This window comes from Cornus florida, unplaced genomic scaffold, assembly GCF_030987335.1.
Source record: "Cornus florida cultivar Cherokee Brave unplaced genomic scaffold, ASM3098733v1 CherokeeBrave_3.0.0_Hap2_Chr05, whole genome shotgun sequence".
NCBI classification, from domain to species: domain Eukaryota; kingdom Viridiplantae; phylum Streptophyta; class Magnoliopsida; order Cornales; family Cornaceae; genus Cornus; species Cornus florida.
This window is the reverse complement of record NW_026775575.1, coordinates 20,692,293-20,714,096: the sequence shown is the minus strand read 5'-3', so window position 1 is coordinate 20,714,096 and position 21,804 is coordinate 20,692,293. Positions and strand designations below refer to the sequence as shown.

The 21,804-nt window shown below is 38.3% G+C and overlaps 1 protein-coding gene across 1 annotated transcript in view; it reads left to right on the top strand.

Annotated features, from left to right (window-relative positions):
• LOC132306177 (ABC transporter G family member 28) overlaps window positions 1–21,804 on the top strand; it is an 87,158-nt gene that overhangs the window by 11,968 nt on the left and 53,386 nt on the right. The window contains exons 4-7 of the mRNA XM_059803460.1: window positions 11,790–11,853; window positions 11,954–12,100; window positions 12,279–12,313; window positions 16,182–16,255. Of these exons, the coding sequence (XP_059659443.1) occupies window positions 11,790–11,853; window positions 11,954–12,100; window positions 12,279–12,313; window positions 16,182–16,255 (320 nt within the window). The remainder of the gene's footprint in view (window positions 1–11,789; window positions 11,854–11,953; window positions 12,101–12,278; window positions 12,314–16,181; window positions 16,256–21,804) is intronic.

Below are 21,804 nucleotides of genomic sequence, written 5' to 3'. Positions count from 1 at the left end.
TAATCATCTTCACAACTACAAGAAGTGAATGAGTTGTGTTCAATTACAAGATTAAAATATCTAAGACAAGATAGAAAAATATTTGTAATTGAATTAAAACTCTAAACCCAATTCTTATTGAAAAGTCAATTAAAAATCCTATAGATTACACAATCATGCATGACAAAAATTGTTCTCCAATAATTAAATACAATCAAACCAGTGTGCTAAGCTAGGGCTACATCACAACCCTAGCAAAGCGTTTAGCCAAGCATGACTGGAATGGAATTCTTCATGGTTGAGGAAGACATCTTCACCGCCATGGATTGATCCCTTCTTTCTTTTGAATGCTCCTCTCTGATCTCAGCCTCAATGTCCTCTGTATCATGATTCAATGTTGTAGAGGACCCCCTTTAAATAATAAAAGATCAACCCTAAAGTTCCCTTTTTCATATAGGAGACATACATAGAAATTCTGTCAAATAAGGACTCCAAAATTCGTACAGACTTCTAGGCCAATTTTGACAAGGTAAACAGCTGTTTTAGGGAAACCTCGTGAAATACAAAATTGTAGCTCTTCGAATTTCCTTTCAACCATTGCGGGATTAGCCGTTTTGGCACTCGAGGAGAGAGATACAGCCAAATTACCAAAACGGGTTCAAGTTACCAACTTTGGCGAAAGTTTCCTTTTTGGAGAAGGATTTTTCCTTTTCTTCTTCTTTCCATTCTCATCAACTTGTGGCTTCTTTTGGACTATTTTCTAAGTATAATTAGACTTGGATCTTCAACATTGCTCGGTCCCACGGAATGTCATCTGTTAAAGCTCAGAATCACTGGTCTTGATTGATTTTACAATTACAGTCCTGAAATAAATAAAAATAATAAAACAATGTAAAATCACAAATAAACTATTATTAAGTAAATAAAACATGCAAGTAAAAAGGCTAAAATGTATAACATTCAGCGCCTAACAAAATGTTTATTCTTTCTTTCAGCAATTCCATTTTGTTGGGGCGTGTCAACACAAGTGGATTGGTGAAAAATTTCTTTTTCTGTTAAAAAACTTCCTAAAACTTCATTAAAGTATTCGGTGTCGTTATCAGTATGAAGAATGCCAATTTTTGTTTGAAATTGATTTTCAATCATCATATAAAAATCCTTGAATAATTTTTCAACCTCAAATTTTTCATTCATTAAATACACCCAACACAAACGTGTATGATCATCAATAAAAGTTACAAACCATTTTTTTCCAGAAAGAGTTGTGATCCTAGAAGGGCCCTAAACATCGCTACGGATTAAATAAAATGGTTTTGATGTTGGGTAAGGTTTGGGAGAATACATAGTACGATGACTCTTTGATAAAAAAACAATTCTCACAATAAAAAGATGAACAATCCAATCCTTTAAACAAAGTAGGAAATAATTTTTTAAGATAAGGGAAACTAGGATGCCCTAGTCTAAAATGCCATAGCATTATTTGTTCTCTAACAGGGATAGAATGAAAACTACTCAGACCTTGAGCCTCTTATTACTTGAAATATCATCTTCAAAATAGTAGAGACTATCTATATCATCTTAGCACTGCCAATCGTCTTCCCCAAGCTTTGGCTCTGAAATTCACAATAGGATTCAAAAAAGAAAACACGACAATTAGAGTCTTTGGACAATTTACTAACTGATAAAAGGTTACAAGCAAGCTTAGGGACATGAAGGACAGACTTAAGATCAATAATTTTTGAAAGTTTTACCAAACCTTTGCCTGCAATAGGAGAATAAGAACCATCGGCTATTATGATTTTTTCAGAGCCAGAACAGGGTGAATAAGTTTGAAATAAATGAGAAAAACTTCTCATATGGTCAGAAGCCCCTGAATCAATGATCCATGGGGTAACACTGGAATTTGAATGACAAGATAAGGCCTTCGGGTTGTTACCTGTTTGAGCAAGAGAAGCATTAGGAGTACCAGATGAGGAATTGAATTTCAGCAATTTTAGAAGATGATCCATCTGTTCTTTGCTGAAGGGAAGTGCCTCGGCTTCATGAGCTGATGAGGCTCGGTTGAATCTGCCTTCCTGGTTGAATTTGCCTTCCTGCTTACTCTTCCAATTCGCTGGTTTACCATGAATTTTCTTGCAGGTTTCATGGGTATGGCGAGGCTTGTTGCAGTGGTCACACCAAAGACAGGGCTTTTCATCATGTTTCTTGCCAATATTCGCTTCAGATGCGACCAGGGCAGAGGTCTCAACAACACCATTTGATAACTTTTTTCCAAGCATGACTAGCCTGCGACTTTCCTCTCTTCGAACCATGGAGAAGACTTCACCGATTAAAGGCAGGGGCTGTCGTCCAATTATTCTGCCTCTCACTTCATCAAACTCGACATTGAGTCCAATGAGAAACTTGAAGATGCGGTTGTCTTCCACCTTCTTTTTATAATGGTTACAATCTTCAGGCGATTTCCACTCATAATCGCTGAACAAATCAAGGTCCTGCCACAAATGTTTTAGAGAGTTGAAATATTTTGTAACATTGTTATCTCCTTGACGGATCTCTCCGAGTTTCAGCGTTAGTTTATAGACTTGAGACTGATTTCCCAGGTTTGAATACATCGGGTTGACATTATCCCAGAGTTCTTTTGCTGTGTGGTAACATATATAATTAGAACTGATGTCCTCTTCCATAGAATTCACCAACCAGGTCATCACCATCGAATTCTCTACATCCCAGGTCGAGTAGGATGGATCTTCAGGTTTCGGTTACTTCTTTTCTCCTGTCAAGTAGCCGATTTTGCCTCTGCCTCGGATGTACATCCGCACGGATCGAATTGTGGTAATTTGGACCGAGTGTGTCTGAGAGTTTTGGACTTGGGACTCAAAGGTCTTGGTCTTGGACTTAGGTACGTCATCAAACATGGTGATTAGGGTTGTTTGGAAGAGGGAAAAAAAAAAACAGACGGCTAGGGGTGTTTTTTTTTTTTTTTTTCTAGAAGAATTGGTAAGATGCTTTGATACCAAATAAGCGATTTCAAGATTGAAAAGATTCTGTATATTGCCGTACAAAGAATGGTTTACAATGCTTTAGTTAAATAGGAAATACAAGGAGCTAAAAAAAGGAAACTACAGGCTGTGACTACAGGCTGTAACTACAGGCTGTACACTAACAGAATTTCCTAATCTTAGTCATTGACTATCTATATTTACACGCCTATCATATCCCCTAAAATCTGGTCTTATTAAAACCGAATATCTCTTTTTCAACAGGTACAATACCCTGAAGTAGAGCATCTATCACTGAGTGATCCTCCCCAGTCTGCATCGGTGAAGGCTTCAATCTCCATATTCCTTCCATTTTTGGAGAATAAAATTCCTTTTCCTGGTGTGCCCTGGAGATATCTTAGGATCCTGAATGCAGCGTTCAGATGGTCTTGATTAAGAGCGTGCATGAACCTGCTGATACTTCCCAGGCATAGGCAATATCAGGCCTAGTATGAGATAAGTAAATGAGCTTTCCAACTAATCGTTGGTCCCTCTCCTTTTCCACCATTGGGCTTGTGGTTATACCATCAAGTTTGTGGTTGAAGTCAATAAGAGTTTCTTCTGGTTTGCATCCCAATAGACCAGTTTCCTCAATCATATCAAGGATATACTTCCTTTGTGACAGAAATATTCCTTTTTTTGACCTTGCAACTTCTATTCCCAATAAATACCTAAGATTTCTCGACACCTTAGTCTCAAATTCTTTTGCAAGAGACTTCTTCAGGTCCTCCACCTCGGTGTCATCATTTCCAGTCACAATGATGTCATCAACATACACAATTAGTAAAGTTACCTTCCCTCCTCCTTTGTGTTTGTAAAACATCGTGTGATCTCCTTGGCTTTGAGTACATCCCTTACTCCGGACAGCCTTGGTGAACTTTTCAAACCAAGCATGTGGCGATTGCTTCAGCCCATAATGAGATTTCTTTATTCTGCATACTTTCTTTTCTCCAAAATTACCTTCAAATCCTGGCGGCAGCTCCGTATACACTTCTTCCTCAAGGTCTCCATGGAGAAATGCATTTTTTACATCAAGTTCTGCATCGGCCATTCTTGGTTTGCAGCTATGGACAGTAAAACCCAAATTGTATTAATCTTTGCCATGGGTGCAAAGGTTTCTTTATAGTCTATCCCATAGGTTTGTGTGAAGCTTTTGTGACCAATCTTGCCTTGTATCGATCAACCGAGCCATCTGCCTTATATTTGACGGTAAACACCCATTTACACCCCATGGCCTTCTTTCCATAGGGCAAATCAGCTAATTCCAAGTGTTTTTCTTGTTAAGTGCCCTCATTTCTTCCATCACAGCTTCTCTCCACTTTGAATCCATCATTGCTTCCTGAATGGACTTGGGAATTTTTCTTGACAAACATTAGCGGAAAATACTTTGAAGGAATGGTTAAGATTCTTGTATGAAATATAATTGGAGAGTGGATATTTAATATAAGATCTTTTTCCTTTTCTAAGGGCAATATGCTTGTTCAGATCAGATTGGGAATCATTAGAACTCTCATTAGGGGACTCACCTGGTCTCTCCAAGATCTCATTGGAATCTGAAGTGACCGTAGTTGGTTCAGGGATTGGGCAGTACCAAGGAAATGTCCCAGCCTCCTTATCCTTGTTCTTTCTTGTATAAACCTTCAGTTCTTTAGTCTGCCCATCATTGGTTGCTGGTTGTTGATCAACCAACGGCTGTTGTTGCTGCTGTTGTGGCTGCGGTGGCTGCTGTAGTTGCTGCAGTTGTTGCTCTCCCTAACTTGAGTTACCAGGGTTTGGTTGTGGGCCTAGGAAGGCTTGGTTGTGGGCTAGGAAGGAAGCTCGGTTGAGGACTGTTTAGCCCCGGTGTGGACTGAACAGGGATAGGCAACACAGTAACATCCCAAAACTGATCTCCCATTTGATTATTCTCCCCCTGGAGTGAAGTTTTGGTGAAGAACGATTGATGTTCAAAAAAGGTTACATCCATGGAGACAATTTTTTTTTGGTAGTGGGGTCAAAACACTTGTACCCTTTCTTAGTTGGAGAGTAACCAAGGAAAACACATTTTATGGCTCTAGAATCCAATTTGCTTTTGTTGGGATTGTGATCATTAACAAAAGTAGTACATCTAAAAATTATGGGGCTTAAGGAAGAGAATAGATGTTTTGTCAAGGGAAAGGATTTCTTGAGTTGGTTCAAGGGTGTCTCATACTTAAGAATACGACTAGGCATTCGATTAATTAAGTATGAGGCTGTTAAAATGGCTTCACCCTAAAGGTATTTAGGAACACTCATTTGGATTAGGAGAGCCCTGGCCACTTCAAGTAAGTGCCTATTCTTCCTTTCGGCTAACCCATTTTGTTGGGGTGTGTCAACACACGAGGTTCGGTGAAAAATACCATGAGTAGCAAGATAATTTCTCAAGATGTTTGAGAAGTATTCCTTATCATTATCAGTCCTAAGGATCTAATTTTTTTTCTTTCTTAAATTGGTTCTCAATCATTTTGTGGAAGGTTTGAAACACTTGGGTTGCCTCGTACTTTTCTTTAAGAAGATTAGTCCAACACATCCTAGTATGGTCATCAATGAATGTTATGAACCATTTTGAACCAAAAACATTGGTGACACGCGAAGGTCCCCAAACATCACTATGAATAAGGGCAAAAGGGCTAGACTCGATGTAATTCAAAGTTGGAAAACGCACTATATGATGCTTAGATAATTCACAGGTTTCACACTTGAAATCTGAAACATTTTTCTCTGAAAATAATGAAGGAAAAAACTCTTTTAGATAGGATAAACTAGGTTGTCCCAACCTAAGGTGCCACAAAAGAACATCGTTCTTGCTATCCAGATTCAAAGTCCCACATTGCATAGCTTTCATGCCTTTGCCTTCTTCGTCCTTGCCTTCTTCAAGGACAAACAAGCCATCCATTGCTCTAGCACTGCCAATCCTCTTCCCCGTATACGGTTCCTGAAATTCACAATGAGTAGAAGAGAATTTAACTATAAAATTCAAATCTCGAGTGAGTTTAGAAATTGATATAAGGTTGCAAGAGAGATTTGGAACATGTAGGACAGATTCAAGGACAAAATCCTTTGAAATAATTATGGAACCTTTCCCTGCAATTGATGATAAAGTACCATCTGCAACCTTAACTTTCTGTTGTCCCGAGGGTGGGAAATAGATATTGAAGAGGCTCGGCGAACCTGTCACGTGGTCTGAAGCCCTGGAATCTATGATCCAAGGGCTGGGTTTTGAAGTTTCTATGTGTTAAGTAGTGCAATATTAGCTGAAGAGGAAGGTGTAGGATTAGTACTGAGTTGGCTCATGAATTTATGAAGATAATCTACCTGTTCTTAAACACAATCTTGCTGACGCCCTTTGTAAGAATGTCTGCAAGCTGCTGAGAGCTTGTGACAAATGGAGTGCAAATTTGACCAGCGATGATCTTCTCTCGAATGAAGTGACGGTCCACCATTATATGCTTAGTCCTGTCATGTTGAACGGGATTTGCTGCTATGCTAATTGCAGACTTCTTGTTGCAGTAGAGTGAGAATGGAAGCAACACTGGAAGGCACAAGTCTATCATCAAGGTTTTCAGCTATAGCAACTCACATACCCCAAGATCCATAGCCCTATACTCTGCCTCTGCACTAGATCGAGAGACAACATCCTACTTCTTATTGTGCCAAGTAACCAAGTTACCACCAATAGTGGTACAATAACCCAAAGTTGACCTTCTATTTAAAACTGATCCTGCATAATCAAAATCTGTCCAAGCCTCAACACGCAAGTGACCATGATTAGCAAACAAAATACCACTGCCCGGACACCTTTTTAAGTAGCGAAGGATCCGAATAGATGCATCAAGGTGAGGGGTGCGAGGAGAGTGCATGAATTGACTCACGACACTCACGGCATAAGCAATGTCAGGTTGAGTTATGGAGAAATAGATGAGCTTCCCCACAAGTCGTTGATACTGACAAACATCTGACAACAACTCCCCCTCAGAATCAGCCAACCGATGATTCTGCTCAATTGGAGTATCAGCAGGATGAGTGCCAAGCTGACCAGAAGCAGAAAGCAAGTCAAGAACATTCTTGCTTTGAGAGATGAAAATGCCAACCTTGGAGCGAGCCACCTCAATGCCCAAGAAGTACCGTGGGGACCAAGATCCTTAATCTCAAACTGACGGCCAAGATAGCTCTTAACCTCAGCATTCCAGTAAGAACATTATCACTGACATACACAATGAAAGCAATTGTCTTACCGCCTGAATGACAAAAAAACAAGGTATGATCAGCTGCACTTTGATGGAAACCAAACTTGAGCATGGCAGTGCCAAAGCGATCAAACCAAGCTCGAGGAGACTGCTTGAGGCCATACAGAGAACGACGAAGACCACAGAGCATGGCTATATGTTTAGCAGTCTTCATAAACATATAGCCAACGGCTATGTTTGGCTGTATCAAAGTGACTAGCCTAGACATAACCATAAATCACTGTGGATATGCCTTCTCTTAGTCTGGCTCTTTCTCAAAACCAGTAATATAGCCAATCTTGCCTTTGCCACCAATGAACATCTTGGCAGATTATGCCTAAATCAAATAATTAGAGCCATCCAACTTCACTGTGGTGATTTGAAGTCCTGGATTTTTTGATGAGTTGGTGGAAAAAATGGCACCACCACTCACAGAATTTGAGCCGAGAGAGAATTAACGATCGAGGGCTCTAAATTTGCCATAATCTATCACACGACAATAAACAACTCCAAAAACACCACAAATTCTGTTAATAAATCAAAGGGTTTCCTTAGACCATAAGCAATTACAATGTCTCCTCAGACCATTCCCCAAAAGTCCACATACAGACTTTTTCAAGGAGCGTTGCCTGCTTACATATAGCCGGACAGCCTCCTGCTCAATATCCGGAACTTCTCTGTAGACTAAAAAAAAAAAAAAAAAAAAAACCCCAAGCCCTTCTAGGTGTTGGAGACTAACTATCCCAATTTACCCGGCCATAAAAGAGTAAAAAACAAAATGTAAAGCTTAAAAATACATGTTTTCGATCACAAAATAACAACACAGAAAATCATGTGTAGGCAACATCACACGATGTCGCAAACAACCTAAGGTGGTTGTCGAACAAGTAGCAAGGCTGTTGAAAGATATGGAATTGTGTTGGCTCTGATACCAAGAAAAAATATAAAAAAGAAAAAAATTGTGTAAAGGCTTGAATGAGATAAATCACTCATTCACATCTCTAGTACTTATAGATAAAAAGAGCATATGCTCATATTACAAAAAAGAAAATTAAATCAAATCTAAATCAAATCAAATCATATTCTATAGTATGGCATATTCTATAACATAATCAAATCTCTGCTAATATGGTAAGTCATTCTATAAATCGTGGCTATCATATCTGCTAACATTTTCCTTCATTGTTTACAGATTGTACAAGGCCTATGTGTGAGTTACTCGGTGCGGAAGCTGTTAGTTAATTTAGTTGTGATTAAATCCCTAAATGACCTAGATGAGATTATTAGGTCAACTTGCCTAATTTTTGTGATTGATTATTTTACCCAAGAATATGATCAATTAAACATCCACAATCACATATATAAATACTGAAAAGTGAAGCAAGTAAAGTTAGAGAGATGACATGAGAATTTTAGCGAGGAAATCAATTGGAAAAACCTCGAGGATTTTTGCGCTGTCCTGAGCGTAAAAAGATCCACTATGTATGAAGCAAAGTACATTGAACTTTGATTCAGGCTCACACTCCTTCGCTCTACCAAGACCCAATCTGCTGATTGCCTCTGGCTTTGCAACTTCCCGTCCAACAACTCTTGACTTCAGACTTATGCCTCGAACCTTGTAGAAGGATTGCTGGTAGATCAACAACACTCCACAAGTGCCTTGATCCCTTCGAAGTGTGATTTGAAAATTCTTCTTATATAAATTTGAATTTGATGTAGAAGAAATAGATCTGCTTTTCGGAATTTCTGAATCTTCAATTATGCTTCAATTCCGATGAGATAGAGTACAACACTATTAAATCACTCTTATATATATGTGTGTGCTTACTTATCAAAAAAAAATATTAATATATGTGTGTGCTCTGAAAACAAAAATAGAAAAATCAGATTTGATTTTCTGAAAAATATCTCTCAAAAAGGCTCTCTCAAAATAATGAAATTGTGTTCCAAAAAGCCGTACCTCAATGTTGAATAAAAGAGAGATTGTATAGAAGTTTGAAAGACCTAAAGATACTTGGAAATCGAGGCAAATTCTTGCATAGGTTTTTGGAAAGAAATCTACCCACAATAGGAATCAAAACAGACCAGGAAGGTTAGTTACCAAAACAGATCTTAAGACCTTGAACTGGTTCAAGTTGGCTAGTAAGTTTTCTGAAGAAAATAATCTAAACAATCCGTGACACTTGAGCCGGTTCAGGTTGGCCAGACTTGAAAAACACCAAAAGCCTCAAAAGTTGAACCTGTTCTAACATTCTTGAACGAGTTCAAGTTGGGCAGAATGTAAAATCTTCCTAAAAACTTGTGTTTTGAACTTCCCAAACTTCTGAAGTGTTCTCACACACTCACATACCTTTCTGAAGCATTGTTCTCATCATCTCGGAGTATATTAAAGTATGAACACTTGAACTTCTTCAAATCCGCTTCCGATCTTGAATCTTAAAATTTTGAACCAAATTTTACAACTCGATTGGATTTGTTTTGACAACGAAATTAGCCAATTACAAAATATATATCTCACACTTCATATACAAGAAATGACAGCTACACTCTAGGTTATGAATAAGGAAAGAAATTGTTGGAGAATAATATTATAGAAACCCTTAATTTCCTCCTTGACATACTATTGCTTTGGAATATCATAGGAGTGATTTTAGCCTATGATAGAATATGGGATTGATTGGAGTAATATATGGGATTGATTGTAAGAATCCTCCATCAATGTATTTTCCATATTTATCACTTATATCCTTTCACCTATGAATAGAGGTGATCATTGTATACAAAGATCAAGAGAGAATATAATAAAAGTGATGTAGCCCTTTGGGCTTTGTTTTTCTATCCTTGTGTTCTTCATGTTTATTTTCTCTCTTCAATTTTTATGTCTTTCAATAGAAATAAATGTACAAATTCAAAGATTTGCAGCTATACAAACAACTGGAATCAGAGACTAAAATGGGAAGAAATCATTCCAATTTATTCAGGGAATAATTCCGAATAAATTGGATCCGAATCCTGGGGTCAACCGCGCCTAGAATCCCAGATTTTCTGGTGATCTGTTTTTCCACATATTATTTATGAAAAAAAAAAAAAAAACTCACATGAATTGTAAGCTAGTATTATCTAGTATGCCTTTCTAGCTATACCATATATTATATGGACTCGGAGATATGTTTCCATGTCTAAGCATTTGAATTTTTGTAACCAAACGAAAAAATACAAAGACATAGCTAAAAGATAGATCACCCAGTTTTGGTCCAGCTACAATACGGTCTTGGAGGGGGAGAACTTTAGACAGACCTGACCTTTGATTTTTTGCATTGTGGCTGGGGCTCGAACTCGCACCAATGATGACACTAATGTCTAAGCGTTAAACTTCTGAACCAGGCAACAATCTTTATGCACAAAGAAATGATCTTGTGTGAAAGTTAAAAGGAATTATAAAAATCAACTCAATTGTATTCATCCCAATAGGGGTATTTATATATGTGTTACATGAAATAAAAAAAGGGCATGTACAAAAGCAAGCCTAGATCTAAAGCTAAATGTAAGATAAGCCTATAATTAAGCCAAAACATATGTAAGAGAAGATATGCAAATATAAAGGCTACTATCAAGCCTAAATCTAAGGGGGCTGTCTAACACTCCCCTGCAAACTCAACGGTCTAGGGAGGACGAGTTTGGAACTAGAAGCTCAAAACGACGCTTGCGAAGCCCCTTAGTGAAGATATCTGCAGTTTGGTCGGCAGAAGGAACAAATTGAACACGATGGCTACCAGGGGGAACCAGTTCCCGAATGAAGTGATAATCAAGCTCAATATGCTTGGTACAAGCATGGAAGACAGGATTAGATTCCATGTGAGTAGAATTGAGGTTGTCACAGTAGAGCATGACCGGTGTGGAAAGAGGCAAATGAAGCTCACATCGAAGGTGTTGTATCCAAATTGTGGTACTTCCCATGTTTGGCAGATACTTTTTATGTGCTGTGTTGAAATATGTGTATCATAATTTTTTTTTATTTTTATTAGCTGTTTTCAGCCTTTAATTAGGTGTTTTATGTAAGATCCCTTTTATCATGGGATCACGTAGATAAGATCCCCGTAATCAAGGGATCACGTAGATTTTGGCATATTTCATGTTTTTCTTTGATTTGGTTTCCTTTCTTTGTACCCTTTTCCTGTATATAAATATAGCTCTTGGCTCTCGGTTTGAGTAAGCCGAAACCCAAAACTTCTTATTTTTGATGAATTGTTGTATTACTTGGGTTGTGAGAGTAATGTCCTTTTTTTATAGGTTAGGTTTGTTTTCTCTTAGGTTATAAGAGGATTCTTGTGCCTTGGAGTGCTCTTTACACTACATTGTTTATCTGTACTATCTTCTTTTTTCAGATTAATAGAACTTACATATGCATGTACTTCATGTTAAGTTGTTTTTTTTTTTTCATGCTGTATGTATGTTCTTGTATGCTCTTGATTGGTAAAAGTATCTAACTTTTTCTTATTTGTTCCCATTTAATATATTATTGTTGAAGCTTGCCCGTTAGGTTCTTACTGTCCTCTTGCAAAACTCAATAAAACTACTGGTTTGTGTGATCCGTAAGTTAGATTCTTTTCTGAATTGTTTTTATTTTTCATTTATTTTTGCTTCTTGTGCTTAAGCTTTATATTCATTTTATGTAAAAAAAAAAAACTGCAGCTATCATTATCAACCACCCGCTGGGCGCCCAAACCATACTTGTGGTGGAGCAAATATTTGGACTGATTTTTTGAGAAATCGCGAGATTTTCTGTTCAGCAGGATCATACTGTCCAAGTACTACCAGAAAAATTCCTTGCAGTCCTGGGTATTAATTATTATCCCAGAACTTGTAACCATTGTCTGGAATACTATACTTTTGTGTTGATGCATATTTTGGCATTTAATATCTCTTTAATTCATCTTTGTACCCATTTGTTTATAAATTCTCTTTCATGCTTTCTTCTTTATTGACTAATGCTAGCGTTTTGTTTGTTATACTTCAGGCATTATTGCAGAGCAGGTTCTACATCACAAACAGGTTAAGTTTACTCTCTCTCTCTCTCTCTCTCTTCATTGGCAAGAAACACACACTTCTTGCCCACACCCGGGCTCGAACCCCTCCCCTCCTCTTTGAGGATAGGGAAGTTATACCATTAGGCTAGAAGCCTTTTGGTAGGTTAAGTTTATTCTACTTTTAACATTGTGCATACTGAAATATTGGAAGTTCTATTGTCTCATGACTTGACAGAATTTAATGAACATATCAAATAGAAACTATGTAAGGATGCATGGAAGGATATTGAAGTCTGACACAGACTCGTATGGAACTCAGGCATTAACGGTTTGTGATTGCTTTATTTGAAAGAGTTACTCTAAACAATAAGGAATTAGGAAAGAATTGTTTTAGTGAAATGGTATTTCATTGATATTGAGAATGATATACACGTACACTACTTATAGGCTATACCAGGCATTAAAAAAGGAACAGAATAACTATACAACTAATTTTCCTTATTTACAGAGTTGACTAGTCCTATATTTAAACATAAAATACAGCTAGGCAATCCCTAGAGATCAGTAATAAATCTCAACCGAATATTCTCGCAATCCCTAGAGATCAGCAATAAATCTCAACCGAATATTTTCCTTTCCAACACTCCCCCTTAAGCTGGTTTGAATATATCTTCCATAGCCAACTTGCCTGTCAATTTCTTAAATTGTTTCTTGGACAGACCCTTTGTAAGAACATCTGCAATCTGTTCATCAGTTGGTATATAGGTCATACAAATCTGCCCGTTCCTCTATTTTTTCCTTGATGAAGTGCTTGTCTACCTCAACATACTTGGTTCTGTCATGAAGAACAGGATTATGTGTTATTGAGATTGCTGCTTTGTTATCACAGTATGCCTTTATCGGAGAGGGACTTGAGACCTTCAGTTCGTTTAAGATTCTCTTAACCCACAAGACCTCACAAATTCCGTGGGCAGTTGATATAAATTCGGCTTCAGCACTGCTTGTTGCCACTACATTTTGTTTTTTACTACGCCAAGTAACAAGGTTTCTTCCAACAAAAGTACAGTAGCCAGAGGTTGACCTTCTATCGGTTATACTCCCAGCCTAGGAAGCCCGGACACGTCAAAATGGGCGAAGAATCCGTGTCCGACACGTGTCGGACACCGACACTCGTCGGATACACCCTGACACGTGTCGGACACACCAAAAAACGTGTTTGGAATTTTTTATTTTTATTTTTTAATTTTCGGATACGGCACGGACACGTCAAAATGGGCGAAGAATCCGTGTTCGACACGTGTCGGACACCGACACTCGTTGGATACACCCTGACACGTGTCGGACACATCAAAAAACGTGTTTGGAATTTTTTATTTTTATTTTTTAATTTTCGGACACGGCACGGACACTCCGCGGACACGCGTCCGACACGCCAGGGGTGTGTGTCCGACACACGTGTCTTATTTTCGGGAGTCTAAAAGATAATTTTTGAAAGAAAATTGGGTTAAAATATAAATATGTTAAGTTATTTAACAACTTTTACTCGCTTATGTGGTCTGTACATAATAATTTCAAATTTGTAATTAAATGATACTAGTTATTATTCTAATGTCTTGTTTTTTATTTGGCTTTATAACTCTGCAACATTGTTCTTTTATAGTTTATTAGTTATGAGTTATGATTTGTGTATTTTTTTCATTGTGAGGTTGATGAAAAATAGTAAAACTCGGTAATTTTTCAAGTATTACATCATATATATATATATACACACACACTATTCACCGTGTCCCCATCGTATCCTAATTTTTTTGGATTTGCCGTGTCGCCGTGTCCGTGTACCGTATCCGTGTTTGTGCTTCTTAGCTCCCAGCCCAGTCTGCATCTGTATATACTTCAATTTGTAGATGACCGTGCTTTTCAAACAGCAGGCCCTTCCTTGGTGATCCCTTTAAGTATCTTAGGATTCTGTACACAGCCTCGAAGTGTTTTAGACCTGGTGAGTGCATAAATTGACTTACCATGCTCACTGCAAAAGCTATATCTGGGTGAGTATGCGACAGATAAATCATTCTACCAACTAGCCTCTGAAATTGTTCCCTGTTATTCACATCTTCGGGTTTAGCAGATTGGAGCTTCAAGTTCGGTTCAATTGGTGTCTCTGCTGCCTTGCAACTGAGTAGACCTGTCTGTCCAAGAAGATCCAGCACATATTTTCGTTGAGACACGAAGATGCCCTTTTTAGACCTGGCAAACTCCATTTGAAGAAAATACTTTAAGGCTCCCAAGTCCTTGATCTCAAAGTCATCAGCAAGAACTCTCTTGAGTCTTTTGAGCTCAACATGATCATCACCTATTAATATTATATCATCAACATAAACAATCAAAATAGCAATCTTTCCTTCTTTTGAGTGCTTATGGAACATAGTGTGATCTGCCTGACTTTGTGTATATCTGTGGCCCTTTACAGCTTTCCCAAATCGCTCAAACCTTGCTTTGGGAGATTGTTTGAAGTCATACAGGGATTTTCTTAGTCTACACACTTTCCCTTCACCAAGACGTTCTTCAAACCCCGGTGGTAGGCTCATAAAGACTTCCTCTTCCAAATCCCCATTTAAGAATGCGTTTTTTACTGTGGGGAGCACCTGTCTTGTTTGCTAATTGAGAAAGGCACAAAACTTCTATTAAAACTTGATGACAAAGAAGTTTGATGGTGTTTGGGTAACACACAACTATCACAATGGAAATTAGAAACATCAACTTTGGAAAATAAAGACGCGAATAGCTTACGAAAATAGCTAAATGAGGGGTGTCCTAATCTTTTATGCCATAACCAAATCTGCTCTTCTGATGTTGACCTGCCAACTACTTGATTTATTTATTTATTTTCCATCCGGAGCCCAATTCATATCCAACTAGTACAGACCACTTCATTCTCTACCAAGACCAATCTTCGCTCCTGTAAGAAGATCCTGAAAGACACAATGAGTATCAAAGAATGTTACGGAACATTTAAGAGCCTTAGTAATCTGACTAATTGACAATAGAATACCAGTTAAACATGGAACATGTAAGATAGTAGAGAGAGAGACATAGAAGAAGTTAGAGGAATGAAACCTTCCCCAGACACAATAGAAGCAGATCCATTTGCTGTATTAACACTCTTTGTACTAGGATGAGTGCTATAAGAAGAAAAAAAACTAGATTCAAAGTGTCATATGATCAGTAGTACCCGATGCGTGCTATAAGAAAAAAAAAACTAGATTCATGTTTCATATGATCAGTAATACCCGATTTATAACCCAAGACGACTCATCATGATTAGAAGTGCTCAAGGCTAATCCAAAGTTACTTGTATTGGCTGATTTAGTGGAAGCATTTTTTGAGGATAACTTTTGAGCATACTCTTTCACCATTTGATTTACCTGGGCCTAAGAATACCGTGGCATAGAACCAGAAAATTTAGAGGTAAGCTGAAACTTGTTTCCGTGTCTATGGTGTGAAGAATCTAGGCCTTAGGATGTTGTCCAAGAATAGGTCAGCGGTAATCTCTCAGACCGGTGATCCACCCAACATCTCCTCTTAAATGGAGGTCGAGGATTTCAAGTCCTGAGTGACTGTTCCAGAAATAAAGTTTGAAATTTCCATTCATGTTAAAAAACTTGATACAAAAAATGTAAAGTTACGTTTTCATAGAAGCTTTACATGAATAAAAAATTAGTGAAGATAATATAACAGATTGAACATGTCGCTGCTACTTTAGTCTCATCTTTCATTCTGTTTTATGTAGAGTGCCAGGGTGCATATCAGTTGATTATTTTTCTATATTTTAAAGTTTATTTTACTTCATGTTGATGATCCCTGAAAGGATGTAATCATTGTGGATGAACTTGCAGGCTGTTTTAGCTTGGCAAATTGTAAACAAGAAACTGCAAACCAGAATATCACTGCTTACGGAATCATGCTTTTTGTAAGTGGTCAGCTTACTCTTAAGTCATATAGATGTGTCAGGTTATTCTGTTGTATCTCTGATAAAGTACCGCGCTAATTGTGGGTAGTTTGAATTTTGCTTCCAAATAGTAACTTGAATTCACCAGAGGTTCTTGTTTTATTTTATTCTGTTAGAAATCTTATCTATAAGGTGACTCAACGATTATGGCAGATTATTGGGTCTTCAATATAGGCTAATTTTTAGGGATTTTATTTTTATTCTGATTTGATTTGATTTGATTTTATTCTCTTTTCCATATTTGTAATTTTCCACTTGTATATAATAATATTCAGGCTCTCAAATTGAGTACGCCAATTTTACCAAGTTACTTTTTGGTATCAGAGCCACAAACCTATGCCTCCCCCATCTCTCTCTCTTTCACCGCCTCTTTTAATATCTCTCTCTATCTTGTTACAGCCCCTTTCCCATTTTTTTTTTTTCGCAGACCTTCTCTCTTTTCAGGTCGCTGTTGCGACAGTCCTAGGGGGAGTCAATCTCCTCTAGGTTCGACCCCTGTAGGGGTATTCCCTTAGTCTTTTTCATGCACTAAGGGTCAGAAGACGTGTTTGTAATTTTTTGGGGCTGCCAAGATATTCGGCAGCATTTTCGGATCAGACCGCCGTGTCTCCGGCTTCCTGGTTTGATCAAAATCAGGTTTATTCCTCATTTATTTGAAATTATTGGTAATCTGTTGAATTGATCTATTTAATATTATGGCTGAATCAAGTAATAATAAAGAAACTCTCTTTTCGGCGCAACACACACCGGCTCAATGAGTTACTAGTGTGCTGTTGAATGGCCGTAATTTTGCATCCTGGGCTCGTTCCCTCCGCCTCTATGTTGGTGGAAAAGGCAAATCAGGGTGGATTTTGGGTACTAAAAAGAGGCCAGATATTAAAGATCCTAAATATGCTCAGTGGGATATGGACAATTGCACCATTTTAGGATGGATGTTTAATTCTATGGAGGAACGCATTTATAATATATTCATGTTTTGTGACTCTGTTAATGACTTGTGGATTGCTTTGAATCAAATGTATGCTCATTCTAGGAATGATGCTCGTATTTTTGAATTATATCAAGATATTGCTAAGGCCTCGCACGAAGGCCTTAATTTGTCAGTAACTGATTATTTTGGGTATTTGAGATCTCGTTGGGAGGAACTAGCTCAATATGAGCCTCTCAATGAATTTCCTTCTGAGGTAGCCTCTCTTCTTGTCAAATGTCTTGATCGTCAGCATACCTATCAGTTTTTGATAGGATTACGCCCAGAATTTGAACCACTAAAGTCTCAGATCTTGAATGCATCACCAATGCCATCCCTGTTGGAAGCCTTTGCTACTGTTAATGGTGAAGCACGTAGGCACCGTTTAATTCAGCCCTCAATTGTTCCTGTACCAGTGTTTGAGCCTGCTGGGGATAGTATGGCTTTTGCAGCCAACTTTGGATCACGAGCTTGTGGAGGTTAGATTATTTGTCACCATTGTGGAGGGGTTGGACATGTTAAGGCTCGTTGCTTCAAACTTCATCCTGAATTGAAGCAAAAATTTTCTAGGAACCGTTTATCTGGAACTGGTTCTTCTCGTACTGCGGCTGTTGCAGAAACTCCTGTTACTACTGGTGGATCTACTGTATTTCCTGGACTGAGCCAGCTTCAGTCTCAGATTGGGCAGATCCAGGATCAGCTTGACTCCCTTGCTTTTAGAGTTAGTGCTCCTGCAACTGCTCCCACTGCAACTATTGCTATAGGTACTCCTACTGCATTTCATGTTAAGGCCAAGCAGCCCACTTGGGTTCTGGATTCTGGGGCCAATGATCACATGACTGGTGAGTTATCAGTTTTTTCTTCTAATGTCATACCTGTTACCCAATCTGTGTATCTTGCGGATGACTTTACATCTTACATTCACAGTAAGGGTGATGTTTGTCTGTCTCCTGATATTACTCTTTCATCTGTCCTTCATGTACCTAAATTTGCCTTTAACCTTTAATCTGTTAGCCGGCTTGCAAAAAACCTCCAATGTGCAGTTATATTCTTACCAGATCACTGTTTGTTGCAGGACCTTTGTTCGAAGAGGATTTTTGGCAGGGGTTATGAGCGTGATGGGCTTTACTACTTTGGGGAACCACCAGGAACGAGTCTTCAAGCTTCTGTCCTACCTACTTCTAGTGATTATGATGTTTCTTTTTGCACTTTTAGTCAGTGGCATGCACGTTTGGGGCATATAAACTTTCAATATCTATGTCTATTGTTTCCTTCGTTAAATAAAGCATGTAAGGACCATAAGTTTCAATGTGAAGTTTGTGAGCTTTCTAAACATACTAGAACTAGCTATATTTCTCATATGAGTCGTGCTCCTAGTATGTTTGATCTTATTCATTTTGATGTCTGGGCCCTTCCCCAGTTATTGCTTTCTCTGGACATCGATATTATGTGACATTTATTCTCGTTGTACTTGGGTTTATTTATTGAAAAAGAAATCTGATGTGTTTCTTTTATTTACCCAGTTTCTTCAAATGATTAAAACCCAATATAACACTGTTGTTCGTAATTTCGTTCTGATAATGGACGAGAATATATTTCGAATGAGTTCCGGTCTGAACTTAATAAAAAAGGGATTTTACATCAACTCACTTGCCCCTATACTCCTGAGCAAAATGACGTGGCTGAACGCAAAAACCGTCATCTTATGTCTGTGGTCCGATGTCTTCTGAGTGGTATGCATGTGCCTAAATTCTTTTGGCACATGGCTGTTCTTACAACTGCTTTTCTGATTAATCGTACTCCCAGTCGAGTTTTGGGTGGTAAGGCACCACTTCAGATTCTCCAGCCTGATTATACATTGTTTCACCTTTTGCCTCGTGTTTTTGGCTGTACTTGTTTTGTTCATAACCGTAGTCCTTCTCGTCATAAACTTGATGATAAATCTATTAGGTGTATTTTCTTGGGGTATTCTCCTATGTCAAAGGGCTATCGTTGTTATGATCCTGTGACCAAACATATGTATTATTCTCTTGATGTGACATTTCATGAAACTGTTCCTTTTTATAGTACTAATTTTGTGGTACAGGATTCTCTCTCTTGTGATCTGGAGAAGGAGATTTCTCCTATTGCTCATCCTGTTCCTCTCTTTGAAAATCACACTGTCCTAGAATCTCCTTCTCCATCCATGCAGGGTTCCCCTCCACCTTTGCAGGTCTACTCTCGTCGCCATCGCACTCAACCTCCCCTACCAGAATCATCTTTAGAACCAGGTCCAGGTAACTCTCCTTCTCCTACTGCTCCTACAATTCTTGAGCGTACCTCCCGTTATCCTACCCGTGATCGTCATCCTCCTAATTGGTATGGTTTTTCTAGTAGCACTAATCACCCTATTTCCCAGTATGTCTCCTATGATGGTCTTTCAGGTGCATATAAATCATTCCTGGGCAAGATTGGGACCGTTTCTATTACTCGATCTATGTCAGAGGCCCTCCAGGATCCCAATTGGGTGTCTGCCATGACAACAGAAATGGATGCTTTACACCATATTAATACATGGGAACTTGTTGCTTTACCTTCTGGGGAGAAAATGGTTGGCTGCAAATGGGTCTTTAATGTGAAGTACTTAGCCGATGGTTCTATTGATCGGTATAAGGCTCGGTTGGTGGCAAAAGGCTTTACTCAAATTCCGGGCAAAGACTTTAGTGCTACCTTTGCTCCTGTGGCTAAGTTAACGTCTGTGCGATTGCTTGTCTCCTTGTCTGCTGCCCATTCTTGGCCTCTGCATCAGTTAGATGTCAAGAATGCATTTCTTAATGGAGACTTATTTGAGACTATATATATGGATCCATCCCTTGGATTTCGGGCTGAGGGGGAGTATGCTGGGAAAGTCTGTAGGCTACGGAAGTCTCTTTATGGTTTGAAGCAATCTCCTAGAGCTTGGTTTAGTCGTTTCAGCGATGTTGTTTTATCCATAGGCTTTGTGCGCTGCCACTCAGACCATACTTGTTTTATTCGACGTCGTTCTGATGGTCGTTGCATTATGTTATTGGTATATGTGGATGATATCATTATCACTGGTGATGATGCTTCAGGGATTGCTCAGGCAAAACTTCATCTTCAAAAGTTTTTTAATGTGAAGGACTTAGGTCCTCTTCGATATTTTCTTGGAATTGAGGTTGCTAGATCCCGTCGTAGAATTTCTTTATCTCAAAGGAAATATGTTTTGGATCTTCTTCAAGATACTGGCTTGCTTGGGTGTCGACCCCCTTCCACTCCTATGGACCCCAATCTTAAACTCTCTGTTGAGTCAGAGGAATTACTTCCAGATCCATCTGTGTATCAACGTTTAGTAGGTCGTCTTATCTACTTGACTAGCCCAAGGCCTGATTTGACATTTGCTGTTAGTGTGATTAGTCAATTCATGCATGCCCCTCGCTCAGCTCATATGGATGCAGTCTACCATATTTTGAGGTACCTTAAGTCGTGCCCTGGTCTTGGTCTGTTCTATGCCTTAGGAAATCAGTCTGGACTCTCATGCTTTACTAATGCAGACTATGCTGGATGTAAGACAGATAGACGTTCTACCTCTGGCTTCTGTATTTTCTATGGTAATCATCTCATATCATGGAAGAGTAAGAAGCAGGCTGTTGTTTCTAGATCCTCTGCTGAAGCTGAATACCGAGCTATGGCTCAAGGTACTTGTGAGCTCCTTTGGCTTCAATCAATTTTGGGAGAGTTGGGTCTTGTACAGAAAGGTTCTTCAAGGCTGTTTTGTGACAATAAATCAGCCATTATGCTTGCTTCTGATTCTGTTTTACATGAAAGGTCGAAACATATTGAGGTAGACATTCACTTTATTCGAGAGAAGGTTCGATCGGGTATCATTAATCCTATTTTTGTTCCTTCTTCAGAACAGACTGTAGATGTGTTCACAAAGTCTGTTGGGCCTTCTCTTTTCCAGTCTTCCATGGTCAAGCTGGGCTTAGTCAACGTATTTGCTCCAGCTTGAGGGGGAGTGTTGGAAATCTTATCTATAAGTTGACTTAACGATTATGGCAGATTTATTGGGTCTTCAATATAGGCTAATTTTTAGGGATTTTATTTTTATTCTGATTTGATTTGATTCTCTTTATTTTGATTTGATTTTATTCTCTTTTCTATATTTGTAATTTTCCGCTTGTATATAATGATAGTCAAGCTCTCAAATTGAGTACGCAAATTTTACCAAGTTACTTTTTATTCTATTTCATATATATACAGAAAAACAATATAACTCAACTCAACAATGCCTTGTGCCAAGCACTTGGGGTTGTGTATGAGAATCCTATTTTACTACTTTGGTCTATCTATGGTTATAACTTCAACTAAACCAATCATATCATCCTTAACTATCAAAAAAATGTTAATTTTGGTGTTTCCATGTAACATTACCCACAATGTAGATCATGGCACTTATCCTCACTGGTTTTGTTATTGTTATTTTAATTTTTTCCCATACACAGTCTAACCATCTTATTTGAATTTTTTCATATTTTTTTCCGTA